The sequence below is a fragment of the Oncorhynchus clarkii genome, chromosome 13, assembly GCF_045791955.1.
Source record: "Oncorhynchus clarkii lewisi isolate Uvic-CL-2024 chromosome 13, UVic_Ocla_1.0, whole genome shotgun sequence".
Taxonomy (NCBI): domain Eukaryota; kingdom Metazoa; phylum Chordata; class Actinopteri; order Salmoniformes; family Salmonidae; genus Oncorhynchus; species Oncorhynchus clarkii.
The window spans coordinates 49,247,216-49,261,728 of NC_092159.1; the positions used below are offsets into that span (position 1 = coordinate 49,247,216).

The 14,513-nt window shown below is 41.0% G+C and overlaps 1 protein-coding gene across 1 annotated transcript; it reads right to left on the bottom strand.

Annotated features, from left to right (window-relative positions):
- Positions 1-2,397: 2,397 nt before the first annotated feature.
- LOC139364961 (hepatic leukemia factor-like) lies at positions 2,398-14,101 on the bottom strand. The gene is made up of 4 exons (XM_071102238.1): positions 13,751-14,101; positions 10,580-10,936; positions 4,771-4,988; positions 2,398-4,271 (listed from the first exon to the last, which is right to left on the bottom strand). The coding sequence occupies exons 1-4, from the start codon at positions 13,860-13,862 to the stop codon at positions 4,056-4,058; spliced, it is 903 nt and encodes a 300-aa protein (XP_070958339.1). The 5' UTR covers positions 13,863-14,101; the 3' UTR covers positions 2,398-4,055.
- Positions 14,102-14,513: the final 412 nt, after the last annotated feature.

Consider the following 14,513-nt stretch of genomic DNA (forward strand, 5'->3'; position numbering starts at 1 on the left):
AAACCTTCATTAAAGGAGTTGCATTTCCCCTTAGCTCATTTCCTCCATGGACAGAATGGTAGCCATACAGAGTCCCAGCAAGAGACCTTCCAATCACTGACTTTGATGCTTGAGACAACTACTGGGCCTGGGAGCTTTTTGATCAATCAGACTGGCAGGTGGATGAGGAAAACACACAAGCCACTGAAATGTTGATACCAGCGGTTTCATTCATTTAGTACCATGTCCTGAACATACCACAACTGACCTTAACCCAGCCACCTGTAAAGGTTTTTTTACTCCTTAGAAATACTAGTTGTGTGACATTACTTTCCTAAATGTATGCTAAACATTAGGAACAACTTCCTAATATTGAGTTGCACCCTTTTGACCTCAGAACAGCCTCAATTTGCTGGGGCATGGACTCGACAAGGTGTCGAATGCATTCCACAGGGATGTTGGCCCATGTTGACACCAAAGCTTCCCACAGTTGTCAAGTTGGTTGGATGACCTTTGGGTGGTGGACCATTCTTGAAACACACAGCAAACTGTTGAGCGTGAAAAATCCAAAAACCGTTGCGCCCGCCACCGAATACCACTACCCCTTCAAAGGACCTTAAATCTTTTGTCTTGCCCATTCACCCTCTGAACAGCACAGATACACAATCCATGTCTATTGTCTCGAGGCTTAAAAATCCTTCTCCAACCTGTCGCCTCCCCTTCATCCACTGATTGAAGTGGATTTAAAAAAGTGACATAAATAAGAGCTCATAGCATTCACCTGGTCAGTCTATGTCATGGAAAGAGCAGGTGTTCGTGTTTTTTATAAACCGGGTGTTCGATCCCTGAATGCTGATTGGCTGAATGCCATGGTATACCATGGGTATGACTAAAAATGACTATTTACTGGTCTAATTACGTTGGTAACCAGTTTATAATAGCAATAAGGCACCTCTGGGGCTTGTGGTATATGGCCAATATACTACAGCTAAGGTCTGTTCTTAGGCACGACACAACACCGCCTCAGGCCTTATTGCTTAAGTACTATATAGACTCAGTGTATACAGTAAACAGTTTGAAAATGTTTGACACTAGCAGAAATAAGTGTGACACTCATCAAAAGAAACAGAAAATACTTTATTAGACACTATGAATTACAGATCGGGAGGCCAAGGCCTGAATATATGTTATGCATTCATTCCATGACAAACAAGACAGAATACTCCTTTCATTGTGTATCTATGTACCCTCTGTGAAACAGTCCATTGGTGTTGCCATTAATACAATGGTAATTAGTTAATTGTGTTTTAAATAAGTAAAAATAAAATTTTAAATATATAGAATATTTGCTGCATTAGATCTGAACCTATTCAAGTGGTGATAATGACAATACGTCGCTGAGAGACTGAGGAACAGTCAGTGTATTCAAGGCACTGGAATAGACTCAGAATTATGGTTACTTTTTTCCATTCATGGGTGAGGTAGTGAAGGGAGGTATGTGGGCAATGTGTGGACTGGTAATGGCTTTATCCTATTCTTTCATATGGTACGTCCATGGTACAGAATAGCATGTTAAAGTACATGGACACACAGCTAACAAAACCCATATCTGTACGGATGGGCTATAGAAATGTGAATAAGGAAAATCACCTCCAGCCATTTCTCTACAGCCAAAACATATCTACTCTCACCTTGGCTGGACCATGATCTGCAACAGGTAAGGAACACTACACTGTATTTGGTCAACTGTGAAAGTATTATAGCAGAATTAGAGAGATTTCAGTAAGCTATGCAGTGTCATTGAGAGTAATATTACTCAGGCAGTGGGCTAACTAGAACTGCAAAGGTCAAACAAGCAGACAAACAGCAGCTACAGTAACCTGAAATTGCCCTCCCCTTCATTGTAACATCGTTCTAACTAGTGAGCATAGATGGCTCCAAATATTAGTCATATTAGTTTATATCAGAATATGACTAAAGGTAAACCTTTTCAGTTTTACCATCAAAGGACTCCGGTGACATATTTTGGTCATCTCTGAGTGAAGGGACCCATAACAGGAGTCTAATTGAGACACCTAGTGGTGACATCGGGGACAATCAATAGCAAGCAAGCGTTGGCATCTCTTTTGCAATAGTGGGTCTCTACAGAAACCGATTAAATATAATTTCATACATTCCGTCCTCCATACTCACAACTTTATTTCATGTTAACGTTGGGGAGACTCGAGCTTAAAGCACTACGATTCCATGACACAAGGAACTAAAGGTTACTGACGGCTAAATCTATAGTATAACCAGGATACAGGAGTGTCTTTCCAATAATGCCCAACAGTATCCGTTACTGCTGCTGGATTTGGAGGAATATCTGTAAAACTACCACATTATTATGGTTAAGATATCAAAACACTACTATATTGGTTCTTTGAGTAATGTATTTGTATTCTTTAATATAATAATAATAATAATATTCTGGATTCTGTGCCTTTAAAATACATAGCCAGTAATGTATAGTAAAAATACTGTACAAAAAAACACATATAGAATAGCTTTATATAAACATCTCTTATAACCAATGTATCATCTCTGTACTGAATCTTTTGGTTTGTAGTAAACTAATTGTTTGGGATAACCACAGAACTGGACAACACCATTCAACTTTTTTTCCCCCAACATCTTTTACATTCATACAGCCATCTTACAGAAGGCAAACACATATCTACAAAAATACAGATATCTCTATTGATTATTAAAAGAACCACGCTTGTTAATCATGCTAAATAAAAAGGAAATCATTCAACCACTTTGCGATTAGCTTGAGGTTTGTGTTCTGAGAAATCATGCTGAAATATTCAAATAAAAATGCTGAGATGATAATAAGAACAACAATATCAACGACACAAATAGAAGTCATAATAATAACAATTCAATATTCAAAAAAATGTATCTGTCCTTAACAGAAAAGATACATAAATATCAGGCAGATTAGACTGAGGAACATTGCACCAGGGCAGATTGTGACACGTGTTAGAAGATTGGTGCAGAGAGGGTTAGCGGAGTTGTGGTTGTGGAACAGGCTGCAGCAGAGAGACCACTGAGCACAGGGTGGGAAATCTGTCCACCATCACCATGCTAGCTGGCGCAACTCCCAACAGAAAATGACCGTGCCGTGCAACGCGAGGCAAGAGGGTTGTGGGTTCTACTGGAGACCAAGAGGTGCTCTGATTGGGGAATCGGTGTGGGAGGAAAAACTTGGTAGCATGAATTAATATAGCTTTGGAAAAGATTATTGCTCAATGTGTGATAGAAAAGAATCGCTGGTTTTTCTTTTCAACTGTACAGTTATACTGAGGTTTGAGAGAGAGGTTAAGTGCTAACAAAGAAAATATTAAAATCACAAGAGTAGCTTATAGTCCTGATGTGATGAACTGATGGTACAGCGCAAACAAAAATGGACACGAAAATGTATAATATTAACGGAAGTACAATAACAAAACGAATTGCAATACGAATGTATGGTACAGACCGTTTGAGAAAGGATGCTACAGGAAGGTACAGGACATAACAACAGACAGGAACAGGGTCTTAGGTAGGAGGAGAATCCCTCTGAAAACAGCACTGGAAGAACATAAGGATGGGGAGGGAGATACATTACAACAGCTCTCAGTCCTGATCACACATATAAAACAGGTGAGAAAGGGGGAAAACAAACACCATGGCATCATTTACAAAATTAACAGTGGAAGGAGGGGACAGGGTAGGGATCCGGAGAGTAGGTTGTTGGCTCAATAACACTCAAAGTGCCTTGTAGTACTTGAAAGAGGAAAGTGTGTGTGCATACTGTACATACATGTTTGTACATGAAGGATGAGTGAGAAAACAAAAAGGAACAAACAATCAGATGCCAGTGACAGAATTCAAAATGATAGAATCTTATAGGATTATCATGTACAGGGGTGAGGGGCTGGTGTGTGTGGGGGCCAGTGCCACCAAAAGGGAGGCACATTGTCCTTCAATCTCTTGGGTGAGGGGGTGAGAGGGAAGGGTGTGGCGCGGACGTTGGGGAGGTTTGGGGAGGTTCACAGGGGCCCATGCCGAGCCTCATATTTGGCCACAATGTTTTTGGTGCGACCCAGTTCCTTCCTCAAGTCGGCCACCTCTGAGCGAAGTGCACCGTTCTCCTTCTCTAGGAAACCAGCCCGGATGGCAATTTGGTTCTCCTTCAGTCGCCTGGCATCTCGTGATCTTTTGGCTGCTACGTTGTTCTTTCTGCGTCTGGCCCAGTACTTGTCATCCTGGAAAGTGGTATTGTAAAAATATAAGTGATTCATCTGAGTAATAAACAGTATTCCAAATGTGACCTATTATTTATGTCATCACGCATCTCATTTTCACTTATTACATTTCCATAACGTTGTTTAAAACTGCCTGACACATTCAACCTCCTTTGCACCCTGCAGGAAGCCATCTTACCTCAACAAACAAAATAGTACATGTGATACACCTCTTCCAACATTGTATGACTTGGGTAAAGGGTGAATGACCACGGCTAAACCTGTCAATCTAAATCCTGGTCAAGTTCGCCTCCTCCCTATCAATACTGAAAAAGCTGCCGGTTTGGGTTTGCGCCAACAGTCCTCCTTATATTGTGGTTTAAAATACTTCTGGTTATTTAGGTGGAATAAGTCCACTTGCTGATTACATAACATAAGAAAACATGGTGCTTAACGTTTTTGGCCAAACAAGTGGCGAACCCTTTCAACCTTCCACATAAGTAGGCTCCAGGTAGGTTACCTTGAGATCTTCAGGGATGAAGATCTTGCGTGCCTTTTTGATCATGGGCTGTGGTTTGAGCTCCTCTGGGGCGAACTTGCGTTTTCGGGGGTCAAACATCTCCTGTCCGGGTACGCTGGACAGAGCCAGGTCTGCAGGGTCGGGCTCGTAGCCCACTGGAACTTGAATAGACTCTGGATCGATGGGGCTGGGGGTGTTCCTGGCAGCTGATGGCAGCACTGCAGGAGAAAAGGCAAAGGAAAACAGGCTAGAGGGTCTGCTGAATTACATCTGGGCACTGTTTAGAAGAGACTGTACTCTCTGAAAGAGCAGGCTTTGAGGTGCAATGATCCTTGAGAAAGTAATGGTTAGGCCTTATTAGACCTCAACTAGTTTCCTTAAAATGAAGGTTCTAGAATCTGCCATTAAATGTAATATAAAAAGATATGACAAATGTGGCAGTCATTAGTATACTACTACCCCATACCATACATACTAGTACCCCATACCAGGGGTACTTTTGAGCTCTCTAGAAAGCCCCCTTTAAAAAGTCCCTAGGAGGGCACTTGGGGGAAACTAACACACCTATTTATATCATAGTATTCTGCCATTCTCTTCTTTAACATGGTTGTGCTTTACAAGCATACCACTGCTGGCTTGCTGCTGAAGCTAAGCAGGGTTGGTCCTGGTCAGTTCCTGGATGGGAGACCAGATGCTGCTGGAAGTGGTGTTGGAGGGCCAGTAGGAGGCACTCTTTCCTCTGGTCTAAAAAATATCCCAATTCCCCAGGGCAGTGATTGGGGACACTGCCCTGTGTAGGGTGCCGTCTTTCGGATGGGACGTTAAACGGGTGTCCTGACTCTCTGAGGTCATCAAAGATCCCATGGCACTTATCGTAAGAGTAGGGGTGTTAACCCCGGTGTCCTGGCTAAATTCCCAATCTGGCCCTCAAACCATCATGGTCACGTAATAATCCCCAGTTTACAATTGGCTCATTAATCCCCCTTCTCTCCCCTGTAACTATTCCCCAGGTCGTTGCTGCAAATGAGAACGTGTTCAGTCAACTTACCTGGTAAAATAACAGATAAATAAAACAATGCTGATCCTCTAGAACAGGGGTGTTAAACATACAGCCCGGTTCAACGCGGCCTACGGGTGGTTTGAGTTTAAAAATCTCTTGTTTGTTTTTCAACAGGACAATGACACCTCCTTGCTGTGTAAGGGCTATTTGACCAAGAAGGAGAGTGATGGAGTGCTGCGTCAGATGACCTGGCCTCCACAAATCACCTGAACTCAACCCAAATTGAGATGGTTTGGGATGAGTTGGACCGCAGAGTGAATTCTTCTACTTCGAAGAATCTCAAATATATTTAGATTTGTTTAACACGTTTTTTTGGTTACTACATGATTCCATTTGTTATTTCATAGTTGATGTCTTCACTATTGTTCTACAATGTAGAAAATAGTAAAAATATAGACAAACCCTGGAAGGAGTAGGTGTGTCCAAACTTGACTGGTACTGTATGCATGCATGCAAGCATGCATACATACATACACGTTTATCATTTCTACACATTTTCAATTTGGTTTTATTTTCATTGACGACCGTATGCAGCCCCCGGGACCTCGTTGACGACCGTATGCTGCCCCCGGGGAAAGATTTGTTTGACAACCCCTGCTCTAGAATCAATACCAGCCTTACAAGTGAAGACTGACTATATTCTTATGTCCATCTTATTCTATACATGCTCATCAAGTCAATTACTATTTCAGCTAAATAATTCTACAACTGGCCTTGCCCACAGGGAAGCAAAACAACTGTGGTTGCACCTTTTAACCAACAGGTGGAGCACAGAGAACACAAACACAGATTTACCGACACACAGACACTCTCACAAACACAGAAGATATGTTATTTAAGCTTTTTTGGGGCCCTGTTATCAGTGCCTCTAGTCAGCTGAGCTCAGGCAGACAACATTTTGTCTGTAAATTGACTGAAGGCAACCTCCTCCTCAGCCAGCCTCAACATGTGCCTCTGCAATCTCTCTGTGGATGTTACGTAACACCTAATAGATTTATATTGCACAGAGCAGCAGGTCAGCAGTTGACACAGTTTCACATTCTACCCTTCATAATTCAGTGGATTAGCAAGCAGAACTGAAGAACTTAATTGGATGGCTTCATCAAATCAGCTGTAATTTGATTGGTGGCTGGCAGTGAGCATCTTATGACAGTAAGCTAATAGAGCCCAATGTCAGTGTATTTACTTGAGATTCATCCACTTAAACAGCTTGACAATTACAACGATTCACAATCGAAGGACTGTAGTCTTTTGTAGTTGGTTTGAAAACTTAATGAGGAATGAAAGAAATACAAATTCTTCCTGCTGACGGTGAAAACACTTCACTCAAACAGAATTCAAAGACCGACATTTTAGGTCACTTCCTACGTCACGACCCAGCTTCTCTGTGCTTTAAGCTGGCTACAGCCTTAAGCCTTCTGACCTTTGGTCACAGCAGCATTTCTAGCTCCAGCCAGTCCTGGTTGAGATTTAAGCCGAGGCCAACATACAGGTCTGACCTGCTTGTGCGTTATGCAGAAGGAAGTAAGACAGCTACTCCAACCCTTTCAGAAGAGAAAACAAATATGTATGAATTAAGAGAAAAAAAAATATGGATGAATATGTATGCACTCATAAGTCGCTCTGGATATGAGCGTCTGCTAAATTACTAAAATGTATACACGCAAGCGTGACAACTACACTCTAGCGTTACCAGTGAATCACTGCATCAGTAGTCACCGACACATTAAGCTAAAATGGCTGGCCATACAAAGTGGTACTTCAGCGGGGGTCCAAAATCAATGCCTCATTTTTGTGAATTGTCAACAAACACGTTGGCTGCATGTTAGTCCCCAACAATGACAGGCCACTGACTTAACACTGTCAGCTTAGTGCCAAGCTACTTACAAGGGCTAGATCAGACACTGTCCAAAACAATCTGTCAAAAGTATATCACCTGTATAAATAACAAGCACTGTGGCCCAAACATCTTATCACTTTAACCATTAATTCTGACCAGATTACTGGAGTAAAAATACAGTGACATGCTTTACTGGCTAAGAGTGGCCTGGTGAAAAGCTTGGCTGATAGTGCCCTATAGTATTTGGCTGTGACCTCTCCTCTATGAACCTCCAATAGGAAGAGACAACACACACCCACCCGTCTGACAACATGTGTCAAACGTCCACCAAACATAGATAGAAGGTAAGAGCTCTGCGTCTTGTTCCTTCTCCTGTAGGTAAATGCTCAGATTTGCATTGTATGGGTGGGTAGTAGAACCAGTGCAGATGGGATGGAGGGCTAAGATGGCTCTGACCTGACTCTTACCTGCATGTTCTTCTTCTGACAGGAGAGAAACTCAAACCCTCTTAAAACTGGTTTGATTTTCATTAACATGTTAAGCTTGACCCCTAAGGAATGACAACATTGAGTCTGTGCCCTTTCCAACCAATCTTCAAAATGAAGTGTGAGCTAGTAGGGGATTCATATTATTGTGTTAAGTGTTTACTGTATATGAATGTGATGCTAAACAACATGGAGTCAACAGAACTAACCACGCCTCCCCTTTATCTGTTTACTATAGGGAGAGGATTTCCATAGGTACCACACACCTTAGACAGTCACTTCCATGGCACACAAGTTTAGACCTGACCTTTGACCTAGTCTACGTTCCACTTCCCTTTTGGCCCCTGCCAATAATACACTGTGGGCCCCATATTGAACCAGCAGTGGGACCCGCCCATCGCTAACTCCACTGGATATCTGCTGTGATAACAAAGCTATCTCAGGCTGCATTGTGCTTGCATGCAATATGGAATTGGGAGGTTGGTGGGGCGGGCTAGGCTGGAGGTGTATGTGATAGCAGTATAGCCTTGACCATGTGATCTCATCAGGGTTCAGCCTGTGCCTCGGCTATGGCTCTGACTGGGATCTGTCTGGTGAGGGACAATTAAAAGGAAGGAGGAGATGCTCATGCCAGTGGGGAAATAAATACTGAGAGGAACATTGTGGTCACTGTACATACATGTTTATCATTGGTCTCTCGTGTCCCCCTGCAGCAGACATAGTGAGCAATATGTCGAATATGTCGAATATGTCGAATCACAGAAATCGCTGTATCAAATCAGAATACATATAGAATCGCAATAAATATCGTATTGGCACCTAAGTATCGCGATAATATCGTATCGTGAGGAGCCCTAGTAATTCCCAGCACTACCATTTAAGTGGTATGTCACATGAATTCAAGTCCACTACACAGGCCAGTTTCACTAGATCACCATCACTGTTCACGTCGGGACATGGTAGATCATTAATGACTAAGATGAAAAACCTTTGGACATACATAGGTCTATTGGAATAAAAATGCAGCAGAATGTGTTTTGTGTGAGAGTTCAACTTCTATTCAATCTGAGGATGTTTACTGATAATGGTGTCAACTCATATCCATAAAACCTCAAGAAGTATGGGACAAATAATATAGGTCCCACCGAGCAGAGACATTGTAAACATGAGCTTCTGTTATACACCGGAACATTATAAAAAGGCAGGTTTCCATACAGTGTGGAAGTGATTATAAGGATTGTTTTTGGCACACTGTGCTCTACCAACAATGGTAATGAGAAGATATCACACACACCAACCAAAATATGTACCAAAGTTACTATATAACACAAACCAATGGGCACACAGAAATATTCCCATTAAACATATTACATACTTATAACTGATGTGATAATCAAGTATATGTAAATAAGATGTTAAATAAAATAGGGTCATAAAGACAACTACCATCCTCATCATTAATTAACTCATTTCAAAATAAAACAATTACAGGCAATAGAATCACTGTTTTCCCCTCGACTAGAAGATACAGACAGGATGTCAATTTTTTAGAAACAAAGAATTGGCTAGCACAAACCAGATCACATCTGCCTGCTCCAACAAACACACCAATTACACTGACCATCTTTATTCACTCCCCCACTTTCAAGAGGCTGAAACCATGACAACTAGCCTTAGGGAAGATGTTTGCCTTGGTGATGCCTGTAAATAAAGGTATGTTTATCCTCACACCTCTAAATAACTGGGTACCAGGAATGTGTGTTTCATTAAGGAGAAACGTTTTACTTGTTTCTGGTTGTCACTTCAGTAGGCAGCAACAGATACGTCAGGATTCACCTTAGGCAAACAAAGCAAAATGGAGCATCGCGTGCCAAGCAACAAAATGAGCCTAATCTAAATCAATATTGGAATTTCATCAGGTATGTAGTAAAACTGAATGTTTGTTGACAAAAACTACACAGTTGAGGGATCAAAACTACAACCCACCCAAGTTGTACAACTACTGTCCCTCCAGTTTAACTTTCTAGTACTTGGCACAATGCCACTCAAGCTCCAAAGTCCAGGGCCAGAATTGTAGAAGAAATGTCCTAGCATACACAAAGCCCCTGAAGTAGCCTAAATACTGAGAAACCTCTATCTGTGCTTTTGGTCAGAGTGGAATGGGGTATACAGTAAAGGAGAATGTTCAGTGTTGAGAAGACAACCTGGTCATGATATGCGTGCTGAGTATACCAGGTGGATAAACAGCGCCCGGGGCATATTATTACAAAGCGCAACAACTAAGGCTTTGACCATAGAGATTTGCCCTAATTTGAGAGCTGTAGGAGGGTTGTGTGTGTGCGTTTGGTTGACCTTGCAGATGTTAGCACTCGTTTGAGAGTGTTCCTGTGCTGTGTGTGTGCCGTGTGTGATATGGTCTTTTACCTGCTCTGGCTGGGGGGCTCTGGAGACAGTTCTGGGAGACCATGGCTGTATGAGCGGAGGTAGTGGCGTGGCTGCTGAGGTCGACCACAGAGGGTATGGGGGGTGCTGGGGAAACCTGCTGGATAGTGGGCTGCCGGGACTGCTGTGGCTGATTTTGGTTATTCTGAGCTGGGTTTGCGGGGATGCCATTCTCTGACAGAAACTCTTCCAGGTCCATGTACTCTAGCTGAAAGTTGTCCCCATCATATGGCAAGGTCTTGTCCCACAAGGTTGGCCCTAGGAAGGCCGACTGTGGAGTATTGGCACCGCCTTCCTCATCCAACTTTTTCTCTTTCGCATTCTTCTCTTTTCCAAAACCTGCAAATATTTGGAGAGAGTCATATCACTGTTAGACCAAAACAGCCAAACAATGCCTTTACAATGTCAAAACGGCTAAGCCAATAAAAGGCAAAGTATTTTTTATTTTTTATAAATAAATGTCCACTTGAGCTGTATTTGAATGTTTATATACTTGATGCAAATAGATAAATATCCAAACTACAGTAAACACCCCATCAACTCCAATAGCAAAAAAAAACCTCTAGGGGACAACCTCCAGTCTCAGGAAATATATTTTAATTTCTCTTCAACCTATTTCCAGAAGTTTTAAAGAGTTTTTCAAATCTTTATCTATATATTCCCTATCAAGTTGTTGACAAATAAGTACTAAATGGTTTCTAGACTGGCTAGTCTTTGGAATACTAACTATAGTGTATTTACAGTAGATTACAAACTTCCCACAATGTACTACTGTTGGACTTGCTTTTGCCCTTTAAATGTATTTTTGTAGTAGTGTTAAGATTTTTGCCTAAGTTGTTGGGAAAGTGGTCCAAATAGCTGATGTGTCAAAAGTCTAAATGTTTACTCATTGTCTCATGGTAGAAATGTGCTCACCCAGTGCTATAAAATGTTACATTTCTGAAACTTATATGACAGTTAATTCAACAGTGGGAAGTTAGCTCAACGAATGCAGTGGATAACCATTACTAAAACAGCTGTCACTTTTGATCAGAAGAAGGTAATTCTGTTCTGATTACAGATTTGAATGTGTTGTCACGATACCAGAGTTTTGACTTCGATACCAGGTTTAGTATCACGATACCAAAAATGATACCAATTGAAAAAAAATAAAGGGTATTAGCCAAAGTCACAGAATGGTAATTGATCCAGATGGATCTTTTGAGTCCATTATCATTACATTTGTAAAATGTTTTAATGTATGCATTAATTAATTAATTATTAAATAAATGTCTTCTTTTTTTTTTTTTACCAATCAAACTTCATAACATTATGGTCATCGTTTATTTGAATGGTAAATCTCTAGTCTATTGATAAACTGGGTAAATCAAGATGTAGCCTAGGTCTATTTACAAAACAAGTGAATGCATATTCAATAGGAGTGTGTCCATGCATTTAGTTATTGACCTTGTCTTGGCTGATTTCATTGGAATACAGATGAAAACCAATCTGTTTTCCTTCCATTTGGGACTTATTTTAAAGTATGCACGTTCTCTTTAAGACCCATGACGTCATTCACACATGCACACACTTTTGAAAACAGTTTCAACATTTCTACATGCTGTTTTTCATTATTCAAGTGTGTTAACTTATGTGCCGCATAAGTGGTGATGCAGCTCAGACTCCCAGTGGTTCCTCCTGACAGGCTTGGGATAGCAATGAGTAAGTGGAGCAGGCACGGTGCTCTCGCGCTATAAGCGGACATCGGCTACGCTGATTGACAGACTTGGTCCTACCTCAATCCGTAGACGACATGAGACATGGCAGAAGTACCAAATATAACAAAAATGCTGGTACCCAACCGTTTTTCAGGTTCTAGTATAGAAAAAGTACTGAAGTTTCGGTGTATCGTGAAACACGCATTTGAATAGCAGAGAAGTAGACCAAGATCTCATACCCTCGAAGTTTTTTTGTCTAAAGTGCTGGGGAGTTCGGCAAAAACAATTTTTTTCAGAAAATGCAGTTGATGCGCTTACTAAAACAGCTGTACCGTTTTATCGCAACAATATATTTTTGTTACAATTTCAGATTTCAATAGAAGAAGTAGAGGAAGATTCCATACACCCTAACTTTTTGTCTAACTTGTTGGCAAAGTGTCTATGTAGCTGATTGTTGTCACAAGTTATTGTGCATAGAATGTTGGATGTAATGATGTCACAATGGGACCTTTAGAATGTTGAAATCCCTTTAGAGTCGATGGAGGACAAAACGAAGGTCAAAAAGCTTTATAGTTTATAAAGTGCATCCAAAAGTTGTATTCAAGCACACTGGTCCTGACCACTCTGCACTTTTTAAACGTTTGAATGACGTTTATAGCTTAAACGGTGTACGAAAAAAATAGCACTCCAAATAATAATAAGTACTGTATGCCAAAACTTACAGTGGGACGTTTTCTGTCGTAAATCACATGAATTAAAGGGATAGTTGCTACACTGTATCCTTATCAGGCCGGAGCTGTCATACCAGGAATGTATTTTTGACATTTAATGACAAATTGCAACCATCATGGATCATACTGTACTCCTTCCCGATCTGGCTAGATGTAGTAGTACTAATACATTACACTTAATGCGGAAATCAGCAGTATAAACAATAACAAAGCGGATCCCCGACACTGGTTCGGTAAAAAGCTGAGGGATGGGGCTAGAGAAATGTAACCACCGAAATGCATAGACATTAAGAGTTTGAGTTATGGATACAAGGATTGCATTAGGGCTATATAGTGTTTGTTTACAAACATTGGAGTAAAACAATCTTATATTTGGGGTTCTGATGGGGTATGATAGTTGAACTAAGCTCATGAGGCATTTTATTTATAAGTTCTACTCTTCAAGAATCAATGAATTTATAAGTCCAAAAATGGATGTAGCAACAGTGATTGTCCCTTTAATTTACACTTGAATCAACGCCAATTCTTAGTAAACGAAGGTAAGAAACACCGGGCTACTGAAATATTGTAGCCATCCGTTGTTTTTTTTCTGTATTGTTACTTGCTTGCTCACGCGCTGCAACACTGACAGATCATGCTTGAAAGCAAGAACGACAAAACAATCGTCTCAAAAATGAATGTAAACTACCACGTAACAAATTATTTGATGTCTGCGTTTTGTTTACCTTCATGATGAAATGGCAGCTTCATTGGATTCTCCAACAGGGATTTCAGTACGCCATTAGTTGGAGTTTGGAAAGATGAGTTTAAAGGAACAGGTCTGGCCATTTTCTCCATTGGTCTGGAGGACGATAGTATAGCGTACAATTGCTGTTATTCCAAAAGAAGACCCACGTTTGAAAATATGTTAAACAAACACCAAACGTCAATGCTTGACCCAACCTGTAGTTCAGACCGAGAAATTGATATCCGCGCAGAAAATAACAATTACGGTTTTCGTCGAACGACGCTAGTTCGAGAAGGCAGAGAACTAACTGGATGTCAAGCTCAAGATGGTTCACAATCCATTTGTGGACACCTATGTACATGACGTCAAACCTTTGGCAAATACTTGAATACCGACTCTGCGAATGAGAGGGAGGGAAGGAGGGACTGACCACTGCTGAATTGGGAACTTATTTGTTTCACGTTTTTTCCCTATCATTTTTTCTCTCAGTCCTTTTCTCCTTGAAAATATATATGTCAATCATGTTAATTGAAAGATTACTCCGACATGGCGTATGTGATCGCTGTACTACCCACATCCATTAGCCTTGGTATGTAGTGCAAGATCCATAGATTGAGCCCCAGTTACAGTTCTCTCTCTCCCGGTTAGGCTACACCATTGTGTTATTTACTGTATGTTTGTTCATTCCATGTGTAACTCTGTGTTGTTGTTTGTGTCGCACTGCTTTGCTTTATCTTGGCCAGGTCGCAGTTGTAAATGAG